The 23545-nt window shown below is 42.1% G+C and overlaps 2 protein-coding genes across 7 annotated transcripts in view; both read right to left on the reverse strand.

Annotated features, from left to right (window-relative positions):
* The window catches only part of ENOSF1 (enolase superfamily member 1), a 23362-nt gene extending 14715 nt beyond the window's left edge, over positions 1 to 8647 (reverse strand). The window contains exons 1-3 of one of the 3 annotated variants that reach the window (XM_024984407.2): positions 8285 to 8647; positions 5054 to 5162; positions 311 to 426 (exon numbers count right to left, since the gene is read on the reverse strand). In XM_024984407.2, the coding sequence (XP_024840175.1) occupies positions 311 to 426; positions 5054 to 5162; positions 8285 to 8431 (372 nt within the window). In that variant the 5' untranslated portion in view covers positions 8432 to 8647. Of the gene's footprint in view, positions 1 to 310; positions 427 to 5053; positions 5163 to 8022; positions 8149 to 8284 lie in introns of those variants that run through there. The other 2 variants (NM_001046550.2, XM_010818937.3) reach the window with 2 other exon arrangements.
* Positions 8648 to 13339: 4692 nt separating this feature from the next.
* Positions 13340 to 23545, reverse strand: part of YES1 (YES proto-oncogene 1, Src family tyrosine kinase) — a 64636-nt gene continuing 54430 nt past the window's right edge. For all 4 annotated transcript variants that reach the window (XM_059880779.1, XM_059880778.1, NM_001101060.1 and 1 more), the window contains 4 exon segments: positions 20553 to 20629; positions 18901 to 19054; positions 17519 to 17650; positions 13340 to 16724 (listed from right to left, as the gene is read on the reverse strand). In XM_059880779.1, the coding sequence (XP_059736762.1) occupies positions 16516 to 16724; positions 17519 to 17650; positions 18901 to 19054; positions 20553 to 20629 (572 nt within the window). In that variant the 3' untranslated portion in view covers positions 13340 to 16515.

Below are 23545 nucleotides of genomic sequence, written 5' to 3' on the forward strand. Positions count from 1 at the left end.
AGGTTCCCATTTGGCACTTTATCTTCTAGGGAGTCTAGACCACTTCTTTCCATTCAGGGAGCAGAGATGAGGTCTGGAAGGGCAGCGATAGCTCTTGGGATCCAAGTATGTCCAGAGTCAAGTCTCACAGAAAGGACTAGATTACCTTAAAATACTGACTGTCCACCTGGTTCAAGCCCTAATTCATCTGACTGAGATGTTTACCTTAATATCTTAAACCTGTGTCTATTTTCACAGTTGTTACAATCCAAGGACATGAGACTTCAGGAATGCTATTTACAGAATAGTTTCGCAAAGCAAGACACCTTACCCATCTGAGCTGCCCATCACTCGTGAGCTGCCTGTAGAAACCTCTGAAATCCCCAACAATTTCGCCAAGGTCCTTGTTCAGCACGTGGGGGGCCAGAGCATTCACAGCACAGACAACTGTGAAAGAGGATACAATTCTTGTTTAGTGTTGGTGTGAATAAATTAAGACACGCAAGTACCGCAAACGAAAGTGGGCATTTTATGAAGATAATTTTAAATATAAAAGGTACATGCCTTTAAAAATTGCCTCAAATATGTCATCTGTGGTTGTTACAACTAATAAACAGAACAGTTGTTCACCTATATTCAGAGCTTAATTCCTGAACAGAGCAAATCCATTTTGATTGGCTGCCACATGAAAAGAACATAGACCTGAAAGTTTAAAGCATGTTCCCAAATCATTCTCCTGTTCACTTTGTAAAGTGTCCATATGTCAGCTGCAAAACACAATCTTGCTATTAAATTGTTCCCAAGTAATAAGACTGATTTATAGAATTTTTAGAAATGTCTTTTCATCATTGTCAAGTATAGAAGATATCTTGAATTCACAATGTAACTATATTAAAGATGAAATGAATTTGCAATTAGCTTAATATTTACATGTAAAATGTTAAAGTACATGAAAAAACTTCATGAACATTAAACTAATTTGAAGGTTAACCTTCATTTGGGTCAGCATTACCATCAATTACTTATTTTTGGTATTCTACTTAAATAAGAATTTGTAGTGTTATTTCAGATGAAGAATCAGTTAAAAAAAAAAAAAACTGTCTGCAAAGACCCTTTTATTGTTTGCTCAATCTATAAAACTATGTTTAAATGGCCAGAATAATCAACTTAGCCTCAAAGCAATGACTTTATTATAAAAAATGTTGATTGACTTTCTGTTTGGCATAGCCGTTGCTTCAATATTAAAATTCTCACATCACTTCATAGGGTAGTCTCAGAGACACAGTTTTACTTTAGACAGACCTTAGGAGAAAGACATTTTGAAAGTATTTGAACATGTTCACAGGATACGCTTGGCTTCTGTGTGACACAGCCCTCAGGTGATGCTCATACTGAGTATTTAGGGCTGATCCCCACACCTTCCGTGTTCTCTAGGGCTCTTCTTACTAGGATGTGGAATGATTCCAGTTCAGACATTTACCCCCTCGAGTTCTGGGAAGACAGAGCTCCCCTCACCCCTTGGTGATTGGTGCTGTTAGATTAGAGACGTGAAGAGTAAGCTGGCGGCTCAGAGAGACCTGTATCAATACCTGCATCAAACCTCCGTCTCACTAAGGAGAGGGTTACACAACAGACTGGTTTGTGTCACAGAGCAAATGCATTTAACGAACTTTGAGGATGAGCGCATCTTTTTTGGCTCCAACAGAAGCACAAACAACACTAGTACATTCATCGAGAGGATATGGATTCTTCTCCCTCAGACTGAGTCCACTGAAAGAAGTTTACTAAAATTTGGCGGCTTCCATAGAAACTGGGTTGTGGTGACCTAACTCCAGGCTTCCCTGGTGGCTCAGATGGTATAGAAACCACCTGCAATGCAGAAGACACAGGTTCAATCCCTGGGTCCAGAATATCCCCTGGAGGAGGAAATGGCAACCCAACCCAGTATTCTTGCCTGGAAAACCCCACAGACAGAGGAGCCTGGTGGGCTACAGTCCATGGGGTCGCAGAGTCAGCCTGATTCCGGTGTCTGAAAAGATGAGTGGGAAATCTGTCTGGAGAAACTTGGGCCTTGAAGGCAGCTTACTGTTGACTGAAGCCAGGGCTCTCTCCTGTGACTACAACTGCCTAAAACTTTCTGGGATCCTCCTGCCTGGGAGGGACAAGTCAGAAAGGCTACAGAGAACGCGGGTCTGAGCTCTCATGCTGCCAGGAACCCTTGTGGCTGGCTATTTAGTCTCTTTAAAAATTCCACTTTTTTCATCTCTCTTTCTTTTCCTTTACAAAAACTATATTGGTCTCATCTATACTTAAAAAAACAAATCAAGCATAACCTCTCCCTCTCTCACACATTAAGGCCCTCTCTTCACGGTAATGAAAACACTGTTTTCTTAGATTATAAAAGAATGATTAGTTAAGTAAGCTGATAAAGGCTGCAGAAGAACCATGATGAGCTAATGGAGTTTTTTTCAACTTTAATTCGAACACCATGTAATGGTTCAGTGAGATGGCAGTGAGTCACCTGAAAAACGCAGCAAGGTCACAATTAAAATGGTTCTGTCATGCTGTGGTCTGAAACAGGCGGAAGCCAACTCCATCACCACAAAAGAGCCATTTGTTCCAGGCACAGAGAGATGGGAATTGATTTCTCCTGCCGGAGGTGTCCATAGGGACAGTGGGGGTGGGGAGGAGTACGGGAGGCCCCCACCCCATGAACTCAGCAGCACACCTGTACCAGGAAACACAGGCCCTTCACGGTGGGCCCGAGTGAGCACAGTTCCAAGTCCTGGCTGTTAACAGTGGTTCCGAAGGCTTGTTCCAGAACGCGCCTTATAAGCTTGCTGAGTTTGGCACAAACTTTGGGGGCCACCCTGTATGGTTAGAGCTTCATAAAGGTCTCAACCTATACCAGAGAATTAAAATTGCAGGAGAAGCTGAAACATACCTCTCCAGCCTGCGGGGTCAGTGGTCACTGCCCGGAGAAACATCGACAGTAAATGGTTGACTTAGGGGATGGGAGTCTGGGAATCAGTGCCCAGGTGCCTCCATCTGCTTGGCCAATTCCTGGTTACCCTTCAAGGCTCATCACAGAGCCTCACTGTTGCTCTGAAGCTGTACTGACCCTCCTGGACAGTTACCGTGTAGTTCGTACTCACTTTAAAACAAATGATCCTTCTCATACTGCTCTATCGTTTCTTGTACGCCTGTCTCCCTGAGAAGTTCATGCATTCCTGTTCCTTGTACATGGGACTCTGTCCCCTTCCTCTCTCTCTTTGTAAAGTCATTCCTGCGGTGCCTGGCAGAACATGTAACACATGGGGGTACACAGGAGGGATTCATGGAAGGCCTGGTTGATGGATGACTGGACAGCAACCCTGGGAGGGGTGGGGACAGCCTAATGGCACCCACAGAACGTTCAAGAAAAGTTCCCTTGTCCCACACACACACACATCTCTTTTATCTGCTTGATGATATTAAAACCATTCAATCAGTCCAGACTGTTCTACAACTAGGAGAGGGCTGACAGTGCAAATATCCATGAGAGAGGGGTCGAGTCACCATCAAAGTTAGAGCATCTATTTCCTTGTTTCAGCCCCTAAGGACTCAGTGAAATTGATCTGGCAGAGAGGTCTTCTTTTGGTATGTATTGAATTTTGTTCTTTGTGCGTGCATAAACCAAATTATGCTTTTAAAAAAAAAAGCAAATAATTTGTACTTAAATGTTCTGCAGACTAGCTGAACAGCTGTCTGGGTCTGTTTCCTTGTCTCCAAAAATGTGGAGGCTCAAGACCATGGCTGAGCCCTCATCCAGCTCTGAGAAAAGAAAGACCGACTTGTGGTTCAACAAGCTGCCTTCACTGTCTGCTTTTCCCAAGTGAGAGCTCTGAAACCGGGCAGGACCTACGGCCTTTGCTGCAAAGAAGGGCAATGAACTTGAAACCGACTCCATGTGGAGGATTCAGAAAAGCAAGTAGACTCTCTGTGTGCACAACAATAAGCCTTGTCCCATGAACACATGTCTCCCCTCTCAAGCCCCTCAGCTGCTCACCCACTTCAGGTTCAGGCAGAGAGGGAGAGGGGCTGAGCTTCAAAGATGTGCCTGCAGTGCTATGGATAACCACAAGGAGAGAAGCCAAATTCTGCTATTTAAAAAATTTCTCTGGAGAAGGCAACGGCAACCCACTCCAGTATTCTTGCCCAGGGAATCCCATGGACAGAGGAGCCTGGTGGGCTACAGTCCATGAGGCCTCAAGTCGCTAAGACACAACTTAGCGACTACACCACCACCCAGGAGGGTTAGCTGAGAACTAAAGCCAGCTGGAAGTTAAGTGGGAGGTTGGATGCAGGCACAGAGTTCTGTCTGGGGGAGAAAGTAGCCTTGGACTAACTGGGGCAGGGAGCTGTGAGAGACACTGCTCAAGAAGTTGTTCCCCACAGAAGGATCAGGTTCAGATGTAGGCTTAGAAAGATAGGTAACTTGACCAAAGGCAGCAGATCAAGCCAGCCCAACTGGTTCATGAATATAGTTCAATTACATGAATCCAGATGGGAACAGAAATAGATTTAGAGTGACTGGAAGAGTGAGAAGGCTCAGCAGGGCCTGGCTGACCTCACCCAAAGCCTAGGTGAGGACTCTGGGACCAGGCAGAGAAGGGCTGTAAAGGCATTTGGGAAGTAGTTTGGGGAGCTTTGGGAAGGCAATCTGACTTCTCTTCGGAGGAAGTTTCAAGCTGATTGGGTTAGCAGCCAAGGGAGATGGGACTGAAAATGGAATTGGGGCCTCCGTACCCTTGGTGTCGGCTCAGCAAATATTTCTTAGTTGCCACTGGCCTGAAGAAGCTATGTTGTAAACTCTTTGATTCCTTTGATTGTGTACTTTATATCCCCCTCCCCCGTTTCTTAATAAATTCCTTTGAAAAATGTGAAAAAAAAAAAAAATTTCTCCCAGTGAAATAAGCAAACCATCAAACATTGTTTTTTCTCACGGCAAGCAACATATGGAGGCAAATGAGGTCAGAACTGGAATGTTAGTGAAATGAAGGCATCCTAGGGCCTCAAGAGAGGCCCAACTCACCAACTTCAGTGCCTCTTCCCAGAGTGAAGGTAATTCCATAGCCCTTGAGTCCGTCTTCCGCATCCGTCTCCAAGACAACATAGGCTGCTGAGTAGTCAGGGTCTGTGTGCTGCAGAGGAAATGCCCCCCCAAACCCACAAACGTGAGAAATCCCCAAATAAACCCAGTAATGATGTCACATAAGAGCAGATGCAGTAAGAGCTCCCATCGGAGGAAACCGTTCATGTTCCCCAGAGCAAACACAGGAGCTCTGAATGGACAAAAGGAATGTCTTCCTGGAGGATGGCAGAGGGACCTGGGGTGAGAGGGAAGACCCAGAAATGAGATCTCTGTATAGCAGAGGCAATTATATTTAGTATTATGTAATAAACTACAATGGAAAAGAAAAAAGGTATCGGGAGGTGGTAGGCTCGGCTGGATCTGGGCTCTCTGAAACCTTGGTGAGCGCCTGGAACATCGAAGGCCTGAGTGGTCCACATTTCTTAAAAGGCTGGTAAGAAACAATTCAAGGACAGAGGAGCCTGTGGGCTAAGTCCATGGGGTTGCAAAGAGTTGGACACACGTGAGTGCCTAATACACACACACACACACAAAATCATTGGAACCCTTTGCTAGAACAAGTATGGGGAACAGTTTCAGGGCTCCTTCGTGAAATTATCCTACTTGTGATCAGGAAGGCTTGCTGTGCTGGCATGTGGGAGCTGAACTGCTGAATCCAGCATGTGGTGAGGGCTGGGTGGCGGGGCTGGGTGGGATGGGGGCAATCCTAAAAGTCATGGCCATACTGCTGAGAACTGCCACGCAGACTTTCTAGTAAGAAGGCACTTGGGGGGACTTCCCTGGTGGTCCAGTGGTTAAGACTCTGCACTTCCACTGCGGGCGGCATGAGTTTGAATCCTGGTTGGGGAACTAAGATCGCTATGCCATGGGGTGGCCCCAAAAATAAATAAAATGAAAATGGAGGCAGTTGGGAATGAGCACACAACACACACCACATCTCTAGGAGCTAATAAGTATTTATGAGCTTGCAAGGCAGGTGTCAGATATAATCTCTCATGACCCAGATGTCCTAAACCACTCAGGCCAGAGACAAATTCCATTTCTTATTCTACAGTGAGCCAGCAACCTTAACACTTCACAAATTCAAAGAGGAAAGTCAAGGTTTCAGTTCATCGGCAAGCAGTAATTACAGCCACACCTACTGACAGCCTTCTCTGTTTCAGACTCTACACACATCTCATTTACATGGATAAAGCAGATCCTGCTATACTAATTTTACAGGTTAGAAAAACTAGGCCTGGAGAAATTGTGTGGTTTCCCCACAGCTGCTATCCCACAGAGGGGCAGAAGCAGTTGCCCTAAATCAGGTATTTTAATTTGACAAGTCAGCATAACTTCAAACGGATGTTTGGAGATTCACAAAGGACAGCCCAATGGTGGTTTTTGTCATTTACCATAAAATGATATGGGCTTCCCTGGTAGCTCAACTGGTAGAGAATTCGCCTGCAATGCAGGAGACCCTGGTTCAATTCCTGGGTTAGGAAGATCTGCTGGAGAAAGGATAGGCTACCCACTCCAGTATTCTTGGACTTCCCTGGTGGCTCGGCTGGTAAAGAATCCGCCTGCGGGAGACCTAGGTTCAATCCCTGGGTTGGGAAGATGCCCTGGAGGAGAGAAAGGGATAGGCTACCCATTCCAGTATTCTGGTCTGGAGAATTCCATGGATAGTACAGCCCATGGGGTCGCAGAGTCAGACACGACTGAGCGACTTTCACTTCATAACATCATACGAGAAAGGACACAAGGGTTTTGAAAATCAGGAATAACCTAATCTCAGAACAAAGGATATTCTTTTAAATCACTTGAGCACTTTTGAACAAGAGGCCGTCTCAGTAGCACACAGAGAACGCGGAGTGTAATGAACATGCGCAGTGTGGCCTCCACGCTCAAGGGGCAAACGTTAGTTACAGTGTGAATCGGAGTCCTCGGGTGCCAGCCCCTCAGCTCCCCACCAGTAACAGGTAACCACGACCCTAACAAGGAGGCTTCCCACATTCACTACATGCAGGGCAACTTTGTTTTTCCCGTGTGGCCAATGGTGAGTGGGCGTGGGGTGCGGGGAGGAGCAATGAGCATCTAAGGCAGGCAGGCCTCATATTTGGGAGCCACTGCAGGAGACGTGGGTGTGGAGCGCCCTGCTAACACTCTCAGGGAACAAAAACACCTTTCAGGGCTCACTTGCCTGCGTCTCCAAAGGCGGACATCTACCTAACTCTTCACGGTGACACATCCTCTGTACTCATGTTTTCTGGGAACTTCATGGCATCATGGACTCAATGGACCTGACTTTGAGCAAACTTCAGGAGATCTTGAAGGACAGGGATGTCTGGAATGCTGCAGTCCATAGAGTCGCAGAGTCCGACACGACTGAGCGACTGAACAATGAACAACATGAGAGCCCCTTTCACATGACCCGACTGCTGTGAGTTTGTCCATGTGGTTTCCAGCCAGCCAGTGACTCCTTCCTTTCACAGATGGGCCCAAAAGGTCCAGAGAGTCAGGGCCTTCTCCTGGCCACACAGCAAGGTGTAGGGGGAGGCAGGGATCACCACCTGAAACACCCTGTGTGCGGGTTTCCTGGGCTCCATCACGGTGGAGGAGCTCCTGCTGTTTTAGTGCTTCTCTGGGGGTGCCCCAACAACATCGTTTTGCAAATACGATTCGCATTTCCAACAGAATGTGAATCATAAATATAAAAACAGGAAATACTAAATGCCAGCAAAGAAAGGAACAATAAGAAAAAGAAAAAAACCTAGGAGGATGGAGAGTCTCTGGATGCCTTCACTCCACTTACAAAAGCAACGGTGCCAAAGGTGGGAAACCTTCCAAAGGGCCCCCTCCGGGTGCCCCGCGCCTAAGGGGCCCTAGCGTCGGTGGGGCGGGAGGGCACCGGGACGGACAGCGCTTACCATGGCGTCCGAGCCGTGGCCCCCGAGTGACGTGGGGAAGCGCACGTCGTGGACCGAGAGCCGGGAGACCCTGCCGTGCACCATGCCCACGCGCGCTGGGGCGCCACCAACTTCGCTGGACCGGACGCGGGCGCGCGGAGAGGGAGGGGCAAGGAGCCGGCGCGGATTGGCCGTGTGGCCAGGGGGCGTGGCCGCACTCGAGAACTCAGGGAATTGTCAAACTTACGGGGGCCGGCCCGGTTAAGGGTCCCCTGACTCACACGTTTTCCGCGCCAAGTTTCCGCCCCGCAACTGGCGCACTGTTCCCCAAGGCGGATTCGCTCGGCGTCTCCACCGACCCCGCGCCCACTCCCCTCTCCCGTCCCTCCTCCCCCCAGGATCCTGCTCCGCCCAGACTAGAAATTGTCATGTGACCTTACCCGGAGCGACGCCCCGAGAGGAAGAAACCCCGGTCGGTTCAGAGTGCGATCGCCTCGCAGCAGATTTGGACCAGCTCCAAATCTGAACTCACTCAAGGCTGGCTCAACCAGGATAGCCTTGGGCCAGAGAATCTTGAAATGACCTCAGCCTGTTTGCCATTTGATAAACTAAGAGGCGGGTCACCATTTATTACATCCTTGCTGATGCAGAAAGCTTTAAATACAGGACCGCTTATCTACCCAGCCCTGCAAGGTAGGCAGGTATTGTCCATTTTAATGAAGAAATGAGATTCAGAGAGATTAAGTAATTTAAGAGACTTGCCCGAGGCCACACAGCTAGATAAGTGGCTAAGAGTACTAGCTGCAAACCCAAGGCTCTGTCCTCTGGGTGGCAGGAATTGTGGGGTTCAGAGCTATAGGATCCCTCTGACAACATGGTGAGGGCTACGGACAGCCCCCCACGCCCAAAACCGCAGCACTGTGCACAGATGTTAAGTTTTTATACCATTTTAGGGATGGTCCACGTAACCTCTTGTCTTGCCTAGCACGCCACCTTTCAGTTCCTACTTCTAGGGACTGTTTTGACGACTGTTTGGGAAGCAGTGCTATACAGATATATTTTTCCATTAATAAATGTTCCTGTGGGTATGGCAGGGATGTTTTCAGGGATCTCCAGGTCACGTCTGCTGCTCAAGGATGCATACACATAGAACCCTGGCAGATGAATTCCTCTGGCTAAAGACTGAGATGCTTAACTCAGAAGCTACATGGATGTTAACTCAATGCTACAGAGGCTGGGTGGGCACCAGGAAGCAAAGAGGGATGAGATAAGAAGCAGTGACTGCAGCTAAAGGGACAGCCAGGCAGCGCCAGTTGATTGTAGCCCTGTAGGAATTAAGAGCGCAGATTGCCGCATCTTCCTAGTTTCCAAGAGAAGTCTGAAATTTGAATGTTAATAGGAAGTAGCCTTTCTTTCCCCCTGGCCTCTCCTGCCCACTCTACAGCTTAGACAGTTAACTTTTTTTTTTTGCTGTCTTGATTTTTAGGGTGGGGGTGTCTGGCTGGAATATATGCTCAAGTTTTCTTTCAGAATGGTTCTTGGGGCTGAGTGATATATTCTGAGTACTTCATGTTCTGAACATGTCTTTTTCTTTCAAGATTTGAAGGATTTTACTGTATAGAATTATTAGTTCAAATTAATACTTTTTAAGGTAATGTTAAGTTTCATTAAGAATTTTTTATTCCCCATTCTCTGGAAAATGTTTGGATTTTCTCTTTATGGTTTTAAAATAACTACTAATATATATTTAAGATTCACTTAGATACTAATTTTACTCCACAGCTGATGGATTCTTTCAAACCAGAAGCAGCATGCTGCTTTGGAAATTGTCTCTACTTGGTTCTTCCTCTTTTTTCCATCTGGAATTTATGTTGGTTTGATACTAAACTTACTCTGAATCTATCACCCATGCTTTAATTAAAAAAAAAAATTCCTTTTTGATTCTTTGAGTTCTGGGCATATCCTTTGGTTAACTATTCCAGCTCACTGACTGGGGCAGTTTATTATACAGGTTCAGTTCTGCCTACATCGCTATTCCAAATGCTGACACCCCCTCCCCACACCCCTGTAATAGTCCCATTACATTTTAGGAAAAATAAAGTAAAATGGACAGGATTTATATTCTTCTCGCAGCAACGAAGACCCAGCACAGCCATATATAAATTAATAAAACTATATATATACTGTGTGGGATGAAAAGCAGAAAACACACTGCAAAATAAGAGACTAGTGAATATGAAGACAGAGCAAAAGTATCCAAAATGAAGCAAATTACTGACCTGTGAGGCAATATTAAATGGTCCAATATATATATATAATTAAGAGTCCCAGAGTGAACAGGGAAAAACTGAAAAATAATCTCCCAGATTTTCTGACTTTGATAAGAACTATAATCCACTGAATCAAGCCTCTCAAACTCTAAACAGAATAACCTTTAAGAAAGTCATGTGAAGCCACATCATAAATAAATTGCTGAAAACCAGGAATAAAAGAATTCTTTTCAGAACGTTTTAAAAATACTTTTATGGACTTCCCTGGTGGCCCAGTAGTTGAGAGTCCGTCTGTCAATGCAGGGGACATGGGCTCAATGCCAGGTCCAGGAAGACCCACAGACCGAGGAGCAACAAAGCCCGGCGCCACAACTACCGAGCCTGAGCTCGGGAGCCTGTGCTCTGCAACAAGAGAAGCCACCACCACGAGAAGCCCAAGGACTGCAAGGAAGAGTAACCCCCCTCACCTGTACTAGAGAAAGCCCTTGGGCAGCAGTGAAGACCCAGCACATCCATAAACAAACATTTTTCTGTATTAATATCATCTTTCTAATTTTCTAGCAGTGATATGGATTACAAAAACACAAGTTAGAAACCCAGATCTCTGATCCTTTCGGAGGGTTTGGGATCAAGAGATGTAAACCAGGCATAGTTTGCTAATTCCATGGTATATTCTCTCAGTGTTTTAGGAGACCAAGGCATTCCCAGAAAATAGCAGTTATGTGAGTGAGTGAAAGGACTCTGATAGCCTTTAAGGAACATATCACTTCACATAATTCAGTTTTTCTATTAGGATCACTGTCACTCCTTTGGGCCAATTGTTAAAAGTTTTTATTTCTCTCATCTCTATTACCACTTAGACTGCAGGCATTTTTTTACTTTAGACTCTCAGTCTTCCAGCTTACTCATGCTAATCTGACCTTTAAGATGTGAGTGAAGCTGGACTGAACTGCTTCCCTGTGTATGTGGGAAACCTAAGTGCCTGTGCCTCCCAGCGTCTCTGAAGCACTTAGAGGACTTTCTCCTCACTACATTTAAACTCCTTTGTGTGAAACCCACCTCTCCCCTTTGTCATCAACCTTTTTGGACATTCTCCTAATTCCTTTACTACCTTCAATGCTACCCACCCAGGTCGTAAAGCAGAGTTGAAGGAAAGTTTGTGGTAACAGGAGAACTTATCAAGCATCTTAGACATCTTGTTTCTTAAAGGTCTGTGGGCCTTTCCTGAGGTTCTCACACTATTTAACTTGGCTTTCATTGTTTTACTCATTTTCTGGGTGCTTCCTTTTTCTTCCATTTCCTCTTTTTCTTAGCTCAGCCCTCCTACTCCCTCATTCCTATTCATCATTCATTCTACTCATGAATGATTCACTCCTTCTTGGAGCATTATACCCAACTGGTTGGTTCAGTGGCGTTTCACCACATTTGGTTTGCCAATTTTTTGAAAAATAGTTAATTGAAAAATCCTTAAGGTTCAGTTTAGAAATCAGAGTTCTGAATATGCTCAACATTTCATATGTTCTCTCCATTTATGGTAACCAGGGCTTCCCTAGTGGCTCAAATGGTAAAGAATCTGCCTGCAATGCAGGAGACCCGGGTTTGACCCCTGGGTCGCAAGATCTCCTGGAGAAGGGAAAGGCAACCCACTCCAGTATTCTTGCCTGGAGAATTCCATGGACAGAGGAGCCTGGTGGGCTACAGTCCATGTGGTCACAGAGTCAGACACAACTAAGCAACTAATACTTGCACTTATGGTTACATTTAACAGAATGACATATATTGCTACTGTACCAAAAATGTTACTTTTGTATGAAGTCTCACTTTGATGTAATAAAGTAAGATACAGCTAGTGGTAGCATGCTGAGTATCAGTAAGGGTCCCACATGGAAACGGATGTCATACTCCAGATAATTCTAGGATATTTACAAAGAGGTGGGCAAGAAAAGGGAACCACAAGAATCAACGCAGCAACCAGTGAGTAGAAGCAGCCCTAAGACAGAAAAGACAGGGGACAGCAGCTGCTAACAGTCCCCCAAACGAGAGAGGTCATACTGAAAGGAACCTGCAAGTGGAGAGGACACAGCCAGCCCAACTCCCAAGGAGGGAGGCAGGAGAATAAATACCTTGACCTCTCAGGTTTCCTCCAGTCTTCTGCCTGAGCTCCTCGCTGGCTTAGCTCAAGAGGAATCCAGAGCAAGGGAACCCACAGCTGAGGACAGGCAAGCCTTCCGGAGGAGTGTGGCTGTGAAAGGACAAATGGATGATACCAGGCACACACGGCTGGTTTTACTTATAACTATTCCTGTGTCTCAACAGCTTGAATGTGAATTAATCAGGACTCTTGATTGTTATGAAGGAAACTCAACTTGATGTCAAAAAAAGAAAAGGAAGGGAGGAAGGAAGGAAATGGAAGGCAGGGGAGGAGCTGATTTTACGGAAATAAATGCTGCTGGGGCCCATGCTCTCTCCCTCCCCTCTGCATGGCGGTTTGTTTTGGATCTAAGTGGGGACCTGGCCTCCAGCAACATCCGGATAGCATCTACAGAGCAGTATAATCAGACAAGAGATGAGACTCATCTTCCAGTTCAATGGAGAAAAGTCTTAGAGACTTTACTAAGAGATGTAAATCAAGATTTTGCATAAATGGGATCGGAAGACTGACTAGAAAAGATGGTAAGAGATTATTTTACCAAACTAATTTATATAAACATAGTATAATCCTAACTAAAATCTCCCCTGAATTTTTCTGGAGTATGAAAAATAAAGTCCACAAAGTTTATCAAGAATTTTCCAGAACATCAACATTGGAAAAAAAAAAAAAAAGGCTACTTGCTTAATTATTAAACTGCATTACCAAGTGATTAATCATTGAAGTATTATACTCGTGTCAGAATGTCAAGTTAATTGGACAAAACCAATGGGGTGGGAGATGCATTAACCAGTAATTGCTGCTGGGAAAATTAATGGTATGGGGGGGTGGGAAATCAAGCTAGATCCTTAAGTCACATTTTATGCCCTCAAAACTTCCAGGTGAATTAAAGAGTGATGTAAAACACAAAAGCATCAAATAGAACAGATGAGATGAATATTTAATCTTGGGATGCAAAGGATGTTTTAGGAATAAAAAAGATTTGACAACATACAAATGTACAACTTAAACATCAAAAAAAATACATGCAAAATTAAAAGGCAAACAGCAAACTAGGAAAACATTCTTAAGTTGAGAACTTATTTCTCTACTGTATAAAAATATTTAATAAATGTTTATTAAATGATGTGTTTGTTCATTAAATGTTACTTTTCTGGAATCATTAGGGAAAAACAAAGCTAATAATTTTAGATAAAATAACACTAGAAAGCAATTAATACTATTACCTTATTGGAAATAACAAATGCTTTTGATTGGCCATTCATAATTTAGCATAATCTTATTTTCATTATACCTATAATACAAGTGTAAAACACACATAGAAATAAGGCTTGCATATTTTTCATTTTTAGAAAATTAAATCCCTTATGATCAAAAGTGGTTATTTTATTTTATATTCTTCACATAGAATCTTCTTCTAAGAATAACTTCACTTAAATCTCTTAGGTTTGTCAGTACATTAAAACTGTACTTGCTGATATTAAAAAAAAACAAACAAAAAAACCTTGTAAAAACAATGTCACTCACCTGACATGGAAAATTAATCACACAGAATAAGTTTAATAATGTTCTGAATTTAAAAAGAATTGATTTAACTCTGCTCAAGAGTCATAACTCAATACTTTTTTCCCCCCAATGGAAGAAGAAACTCAGAATATACTTTGCTTTAAATGCCATTTTTTTAAAAACTGATAGAACATATGAATAGTGGCTAAAAAGATAAATGGGTACATTCAATGAGAATTTTTATTTCAATTATCCACAAAACAATATAATAATACTTTATAAAAATATTAAGTTTTAGGCTACCATTATTCATTAAAAAAAAATGTTTGTGCTAGAAGGCTGTTTTTACCAACTTCCTTTCTTGGTAAGGAAAACAAATTAAGAGGCTGAAGAAAAGCTGTTGGAAAAAATCTTCAAATGTACAAACTTGTTTATTTTTCTCAGCAATTTAAAAATACATAAACCATTTAAACTGAATACACATTAAGTTAGTGTTTTATTTCCTAACTATACAATTGATATTATAAGGAACTGCTCCATTCAATTAAAATCTAATGAATGCCATCAACTTTTTCTGGCTTATTTTTCGGAAGGGAATTATTAGTACATAAACATAATTTTATCCTTTTTAAAATGCTTAGAAAAATTGAAATATCATAGTTCACACAAAGCCCTTTAAAAATCTGAAGTCACAGGTTGAGGATGTAAAAGGTAAATGATGACAGCAGTCTTCTTGGGAAAATCCTTGTGGAAGGATTCAATAGTATGCAAGTTACGTAAACATAAGAAGCCACTGCAAGTTTTAGTACCAGAACTACTGCCAACCTGCATGGAGTTCATCTGTCACATTTTAAAATGGTCTGGGTCTCAACACAGATACCACAGCACAGAACTGTTTATTTAATGACCAAATCAGGTAAGTGACGATAGTTAGTAATGATATTCCTAAAATGCTGGGACCGGATGTGTTGCTATGTTTAAAATATAACTACAAAAGAGAGTGTTTTAAAACGTAAATACCAGACTTTTGTCAGACTCAGTTCCTTTGCTAGACACTTACACCCATGACGCTGCCATTCAAATTCATATTTTGGGATTTTAATTTTCTTTTTGAGTTGGTCATAAAAATCAGTATTATTCTGTACGTTTCACTGGCGTACTTTAAATATGCAACAACTATCCCCCTCTATTCACCAAGTATACTGAGTACTTTCTCCTCAAATCAACTAAATTCTAAAAGGGGAAAAATGATCATCATTAAGTATACTTAAAAAGGGAATGCAGATTTCAACATGGACTTGAAAACTGGAGTTCTAAAAACGTTCTGCATAGAAGCTGTATCACTGGAATTAGTGGGAAGCCTTAACTTAGCTATTTGAGGCTACAGCACTCATTTAGTGTTTGTGTTAAGAAAGATTAGTTTTATAGTCCTACCTATAGCTCTTAAAATCTCAGAAAACAGATTAAGTGAGGAGCTTTGAGTGCCAGCAAAGCCATTTTGTCACTCCATAACATCAACGTTAAACACAACATCCCATCTCTCTATCTGTAAAACTTTCACATTTTCTTTTCTCATATTTCTTTTAAATACATTTTCCTCTCTGTTAGTCTATATTCAGTATGAGCAAAAGTGCATTCAAGTCCCTGATCTAGTGATACTTTCCATTTGTGGCACCCACCGTTAACTACATATTAGCAATCTCACAGTACCAGTCTACTTTTCAAAGATGACTGTTAAAAAACGCTGAGTTTATTTTTTTCATGCTATCTAAAGATTAAAATATTTCCCCTTGGATTGTATATTGCCTTTAAAAAAAATCAATGCAACCTTACAAAACATTAGCTCACTTTCTAATTACCTTCATTATTTCAAACTGAGCTATTAAGAAATGATTAAAATGAAAAATGTCTTCTACTTTCCAGTTTCATGAGTATATTGAGTATTAACACAGTGCATTATACTTTCAAATTCCACTGCTGTCATCTAACATTTAATCAAGTTTTAGATGCCGTTTCCTTTCTGCTTCTAAAAACCTGGCCCACTTCCATGCAAACAGAGGCATATATAAAGGTTGCATATTAACTGTTCAACTTAGAAAAAACTTCTAAGAAGAATAAATGCAAGATATATTAAAAAACTGGAATGGAATTGTTTGGTCCCGTGAAAATTCCATAATTCTAGATTGTATTATGGTATAACTGATTTTAATCTCCCAACTTTTGCCTATACTGATTGATAAATTTCTCTCACATTGTAAGTTTGGGGAATAAAAGAAAGGGAGTGATTCATAAGCAGTGCCTTGCTGCTCTTCACTGTCATGCCATCGTTCACAAGGTCATCCAAATCTTAACTACACTTTCTTTGGACCCTGAAATCAGCTGGAAAAATTCATCATTGGTACTTTAGAGTTTAACACTTGGAAAAAAAAAAGTGGTTTTGTGCAACCATGTCTGGAATTCCAGTTTACCATCAAAAACATGCAGGGTGAAGAAGATTTTCTTCTTTTGATTCCTGTACGTAAGTGAGGAAGTCTACACAAGTTCTTTACAATTTTGGCAGATCGGTGCATATAAAATAGGCTTCGTGGATTATAAATTTTCTCCTGGCTGGTACTGTGGCTCTGTAGCAGTGAAATAGTCTTCCAGGAAGGACTGGATATACTCAAATGTTGGTCTCTCATCAGGGTCCTTCTTCCAACACAGATTCATCAATTCGTGGAGGGACTCTGGGCAGCCCTGCGGGCATGGCATCCTGTACCCTCGCTCCACCTGCTCCAGCACCTCGCGGTTCACCATACCTGACACACGGGCGCCAAACAGCGAGAAACAGTGAGAAACGGTGCCCCTACACACCACGAGCCAAACAGACCTGACCCCCACCGCTAATTCGACATATATTCAAGTGAGTTTCTTTACTGAAACGATCCTTTCTGACAGAGAAATAAATGTTAAATGTCAAAGGACATCAGCAAAAGCTTAGAAAAATGCTAATCTGTTTCAACATATCTTTCTTCATTCCACCTAAAATCTGGTTTTTAGTACTCATGCTTTTCAAAGCCAACCCCAAACTTGGGCTAATGAGGAACAGAGGCAAGACAGTGTCTGAAAGGAATTCAGAAGAATGAGTTCTAGTTCTGGTTTTGCCAAATATACTGATTATGTTACTTTATATCAAGTTACTTCCTTGAAACAGTTTCTTTATCTAATGTCACCTGTTTGACTTTGCTTAAATTTATTACACACCTTCTTTCTTGTATTCCTATGTCATCCCCAACTATTTCATCAGCAGCTCACCCTGTGTTATCACAGGCTAAGCATACCCTCAGTTACTTGTGGGAGGAAGGGAAGGAGATGACGGAGATATATTTATGCTCATCATCTGAGAAAACAGTAGAGCAAAAAGACCCTTTTAGAAAAGGGAGAAAGCTATGCATACAGATCCCATCTCAAGGACTGTGGCTCTCACAGACTGCTCACCATGCAATGCCAAAAAGAGAGAGGGAGGGAGGGAGGGAAGAAAGAAAACAGATAAACAAAGAGGAAAAAAAAGGCCTCTCCCCCATAAACTCCAGGTACATGAATGCAAGCTCACCTGGATATGGCACTCTGCCCTTTGTTACCAGTTCTGTCTGTAGAATTCCAAATGACCATACATCAGACTTGATTGTAAATCGACCATACAGTGCAGCCTCAGGAGCTGTCCACTTGATTGGAAATTTTGCACCTAAAACAGTATTGACCAGCTTGCTTCAGTAACTGGTTTCTTTCTGTGCACATATGGCAACAGCAGGGCTCTTTTTTGTCAGTATCCCTACTGTACCTGTGATCAGTGTCAAATTCTTCAGAAGTACAAGATCTGCTTTAATACTATTTAAAATTCCCGTTAGTAGAAAACACACTTCTTCCTGATAAGATATTCAATGACATAAAAAAGTGCATGGCTGGTGGGGACAGAAAACCATCCAAGAAGGAACAGAGGTAAAAATGCTAGTAAGAAGCAACCAAAAACATGGATTATAGGATCTATAACTTTTTCAGTCAGTCCAGCTGCCTGCGTGCTGCAGTCTGTGGGGTCGCAAAGAGTTGGACACGACTGAGCAACTGAACTGAACTGAGTTCCTAGTAGTTACCACTGCTGGCTGCCAAGAGCATATTCCGTTGGTTCTAATGTCTACTGGTTTTTGACCATAATCTCCTTTCTATATATGATCTCTCTCTAGAAAATTTTACTGTACTATCATTTTGAAAAGCCTGTACTAATTTACTCAAATATTTGGTGTCTTAGCACTTTTTTATGCACATTATGCTAATTGTTAGCAGAGGCACAAAAACACAGCCTTTGTGATGTTTATATACTTATAGTGAAAATAAGATTATAGGTGTCTTAAATACTTAAAGTTACTTATGTAGATATATAATGTTGTAAAATATAGTTCTTTAGATGTTCTGACAAACAGAAGATCAATTTTCATTAGCACAATCATAAAAGGTTTCATTCAAAAAGTGGTAGCGAAGTTTAGCCTTAAAGAGTGGTTAGAATTTCCACAGGTAAAGGCTGAAGAACAGGAAGATACTCTAGCTGGAGGGGACAGCACACAGGTATGGAAATGGAAAAGAAAGCGCTGAGCTTCTAGTGCTTCATGCAGTAAAACCTGGATGGTTCTGAGGTTTGTTAGAAACGTTATTTTAAAATGTTTCTTATTTGTTGGCATGCCAAGGGAAGTGTGAAGAGGAGAATACTGCTCACCGTATTCATAATGCAAACAACACCCACAGTCAGGTGCTATCAGAAAGCCACAGTATTATGCATTATGTATAATTTTATGATCAAAAATCAATGTTTCTCTGACTCTTTTGAGCAGGCCTAGAGCTGTTTGCTTAATTCTGTACAACCCTGTATGTTCAAAAGAACGGTAAGAAAATCCATTCATTGAAAATGAGGTTACCAGTTTATTTATTAAACAGTCATTTTACCTTGTCTTGCCGTATATTCATTGTCTTCAATTAACCTTGCTAAGCCAAAATCTGCTATTTTGCACACAAGGTTTTCGCCTACGAGAATATTAGCAGCCCGAAGATCTCGATGAATATAGTTCATTCTTTCAATATAGGCCATACCATCAGCAATCTTGGGAAGAAAAACAAACATATATGGTATGAAGGGAAGGATGGAGAGGGCAATTCTGGTTAATGTTAAACCACATCACTGAAGACATGCCTCTGGAAAAGAGATGATGGTAATGGGGCAGAGTCTAGTAGATGATAGGAAAAACAGAAAACCTTTTAATGGAGCAGGGAGAGAAGGATGAGGAGGAAGAGAGGGGTCGAGAGGAGGAGAGAAGAGAAGTGGGGAAGGGGGAGAAAAAAGATGGCATGTGGCCCACAAAGCCTGAAGCATTCAGCTGGCCCTTCACAGATGAACAGTCTGCCCGCCTCCACCATAAAGGGGCTCAGAGCCTGGAGCTCAGGCGTATGGACGAGGCTTGACATATGCTAAGGTCGCACAGGCACAGTTTTCTTGGTATAAAGTTTCTCTGAATTGCCAGATCCTGTGGACATCTGGACACTCATTATAATGAGAGGAGCCTTAGATTCAATGTGTCAACCAAAGCAATAACAGGCCCCTTGAATACCTACCACACATCTGAATAAAACTTAATAGTTCTCAATTACATTTAAAAACAAAAACTCAGAAGAGTAAAACTACCACATCTTAAACTGTATACCTGCCATCTAAATTCTCGTTTGGGACTATATTAAAAAAAGAAACTCAGCATATACTTTATTTTTCTTTATTTAAAGACCAATATGATTAATTACTTATGGTATATTGGGCCTTCCCTGGTGGCTCAGAAGGTAATGAATCTGCCTGCAATGTTCTAGAAGACCTGAGTTTGATCCCTGGGTTGGGAAGATCCCTTGGAGAAGGGAATGGCTACCCATTCCAGTATTCTTGCCTGGAAAATTCCATGGACAGAGGAGCCTGGACGGCTACATTCCATGGGGTCCCAAAGAGTCGGACATGACTGAGCGACTAACCCTTTCACTTAGGTATATTACCTTTCCACCTTCTACCCTAGTAGGATCAGTGTGACCCTGTGTTGCTTAGTATCTGCTGATCTACCACAGCCCACTCCCAGCTTTGTTCAGGTCTTCTGCAGCATATACTTCAGATTTCTAATATTTTCTTTGGAACAGCAATCATTCACTGTCTTAACATGTGTCTGCTGAAGTATAAATACATACAGAGTTTGTATTTGTGGATGCAAATGTTTCTGAAAGGCCACACGATACAGGGCAGCATGGTACTGGGATCACTGACTCTAATACTTCTAAGTTGTTCAAATCTTAGACACCTGGCTCCTCAGATACTACAGTATCTGTAATATTCAGAGATTAGACTGGATTATCCGTAATGTTCCTCCCAGCTCTAAAACTCCATGATTTCACCATATAAACAATAGTATTCTGAGGAGCCTGGCGGGCTGCAGTCCATAGGCTCACAAAGAGTTGGATAAGACTGAAGAGACTTAACACGTGCACGCGCGCACACACACACAAGATTAGTTTACATTTTTAATGTGCACTTGCAGTTCAAATGGACACACAGATGAACACACAAGTACCTGAGCAGCCATGTCAACCAGCTGTGGGAGCTTCAGATACTTTCCATCTCCCTCCTTCAGGAAATCCAATAAGCTCCCTGTAACAGACAGAAAGACATTCATGAACAATAAACAAATTTAACAAGAGTAAAATGAACTAATTAGGATATAAAGATGTAATATTGTCTGTTCTCAAAAAAAAAAAAAAATCTTGACTGTGAAGGGAAGCAAGAGCCAGAGAGAAGTTGGCGAAAAGCGGATGCTGGGACCACAGGAGGGTTTTCTGTTTAAATGAAAAGATGAAGAACGTAGTATAAGAACTGTCCTTAAATAGAGGAAGTGACACTTCTTTTTAGCCTGCAAGACAGACTGATGTTACATAAGTACTCTGCATGACAGTGGAGAAATACAGAAAGAAGCAAAAGCTGCAGTTCTTTGTTTCTGGGCTCAGAATCTAGATAAAGTGTCACAATCAATCCACTAAACACAACATCATTCAGTATAATGATAATTGCTAAAACAGTACAAAAGCTGCAGAGCCCAGAAACAGCAGGAATCGGGGATTGGAATGTGTCATTTAGACCACTGTTTTTCTTTGCTCTTTAACCAGTTACAACAAATCCCCCCTCCCTTAAGTGTTCCTTATATCCATTCATTGGAGCATTCTAGATGTACCAGTGGGCCTTTAACTTTTTTTTGGTCATGGGTTATTTTGAAAATCTGATGAAAACTACTGACTCTTTGTCTAGAAAAATACACATGAGTATGAAAAAACTGATGGAGAATGTCACAGGAAGTTTTCTGGACCCTCTGAAGCTCATTCATGGCAGAGAGCAGGTACTTGATAAGTAACTGTGAGACCAATTCAGAGCAGTCCTTCAGTTTGCCCCATGCACGTCTCTAGCCTTATTTCCAACCAGCTACCTTCTGCACTTTCCACTACCCATGGTTTTGTTTCCCATTTCCTTACAGCTCTGCAGAAATACCAGTAACACTTCTGTTTACCCATCCACATCCCTCATCATCTTAAAGGACGGTACAAGACTTGTCTTTTCTACTGATTTTTCTCATTTTTATTCCAACCTAGGTAATCTCTTCCTCAATTTCTGTTATTCACTGAATGTGTCAAACACCTAGAAATTCATTATGCTTTTGCTTGAACTTATTTGTTCATAGCAAGCTGTTATTTAGTTTTATACTGAAAAATTAAGTCATTGGGTTAGGTCTTCTTTCCAAATTCAATGTAAGTTAGTTAGATGGCTTTATTTCTTTGATGCCTTATAATACTAGCAGACTTTTTATATTAGAAGCATTCAATATATTTCAATTATTAATAATTTCTAGAGTATCCTGCTTCCCTGGTGGCTCAGATGGTAAAGCATCTGCCTGCGATGCAGGAGACCCGGGTTCAATCCCTGGATCTGGAAGATCCCCTGGAGAAGGAAATGGCAAACCACTCCCGTACTCTTGTCTGGGAAATCCCATGGCTGGAGAAGCCTGGTAGGCTACAGTCCGTGGGGTAGCAAAGAGTTGGATATGACCAAGCGACTTCAGTCCCAGTTTCCGAGTATCCCGACAATCGAGAGAACACAAGCAGCAATGAGTTCAGTTGGGTTACAGAGGCCCGATTCTAAGTGCGTGAAGAGCAAAATGGGGGACTACCGAGTTTAGAAATGGAAGGGGCATTTGTGATCCTGCATTCTAAATATCCCATCTAGATATAATCCTAATCTGTCAATCTGACAACACAGACCTCTACCACATTCCCCAATTAAATACTTCTTGATATCAATACACAAGCTAAATGGCCCATTAGCTTTATCTCCACAACACTCTTATACTCTCAATATCCTGATTTAAACTTCCTCCTGGTCCCTTTCCTGCTTTTTAGTTTACCCTAATATACTCTGACGTAGGATACCTGGCAGTTTTTCTGGGCAGAGATTCCTTGTTAAAAATGCCATGTGCTCTGATTCATGTTGACGTTTAATAGAAAAAACAAAATTCTGTAAAGCAATTATCCTTCAATTTAAAAATAAATAAAACATTTAAAAATGCAAAAAAAAAAAAAAAAAAAGTCATGTGCTTTGGGAGCTTTAGGTAATGTTTTAGCCACGAGTTAGTTCAGTTGCTGTCATGTCTGACTCTTTGCAACCCTGTGGACTGCAGCATGCCAGGCTTCCCTGTCCATCACCAACTCCCAGAGTTTATTCAAACTTATGTCCATCGAGTCGGTGACGCCATTCAACCATCTCATTCTCTGTCGCCCCCTTCTCCTCTTGCCTTCAATCTTTCCCAGCATCAGGGTCTTTTCAAATGAGCCAGTTCTTTACATCAGGGGGCCAAAGTATTGGAGTTTCGGCTTCAGCATCAGCCCTGCCAATGAATATTCAGGACTCATTTCCTTTAGGATGGACTGATTGGATTTCCTTGCTGTCCAAGGAACTCTCAATAGTCTTCTCCAACACCACAGTTCAAAAGCATCAGTTCTTCAGTGCTCAGCTTTCTTTATAGTCCAACTCTCACATCTGTACATGAATACTGGAAAAACCAAAGCTTTGACTAGATGGACCTTTGTTGGCAAAGTAATGTCTCTGCTTTTGAATATGCTATCTAGGTTGGTCATAGTTTTTCTTCCAAGGAACAAGCATCTTTTAATTTCATGGCTGCAGTCACCATGTGCAGTGATTTTGGAGCCCCCCAAAAAAGTCTTCTCACTGTTTCCACTGGTTCCCCATCTATTTCCCATGAAGTGATGGGACCGGATGCCATGATCTTCGTTTTCTGAATGTTGAGCTTTAAGCCAACTTTTTCATTCTCCTCTTTCACTTTCATCAAGAGGCTCTTTAGTTCTTCACTTTCTGCCATAAGGGTGATGTCATCTGCATATCTGACGTTATTGGTATTTCTTCCAGCAATCTTGATTCCAGCTTGTGCTTCATCCAGCCTGGCATTTCGCATGATGTGCTCTGCATATAAGTTAAACAAGCAGGTTGACAGTATACAGCGTTGAC

The sequence above is a fragment of the Bos taurus genome, chromosome 24, assembly GCF_002263795.3.
Source record: "Bos taurus isolate L1 Dominette 01449 registration number 42190680 breed Hereford chromosome 24, ARS-UCD2.0, whole genome shotgun sequence".
Taxonomy (NCBI): domain Eukaryota; kingdom Metazoa; phylum Chordata; class Mammalia; order Artiodactyla; family Bovidae; genus Bos; species Bos taurus.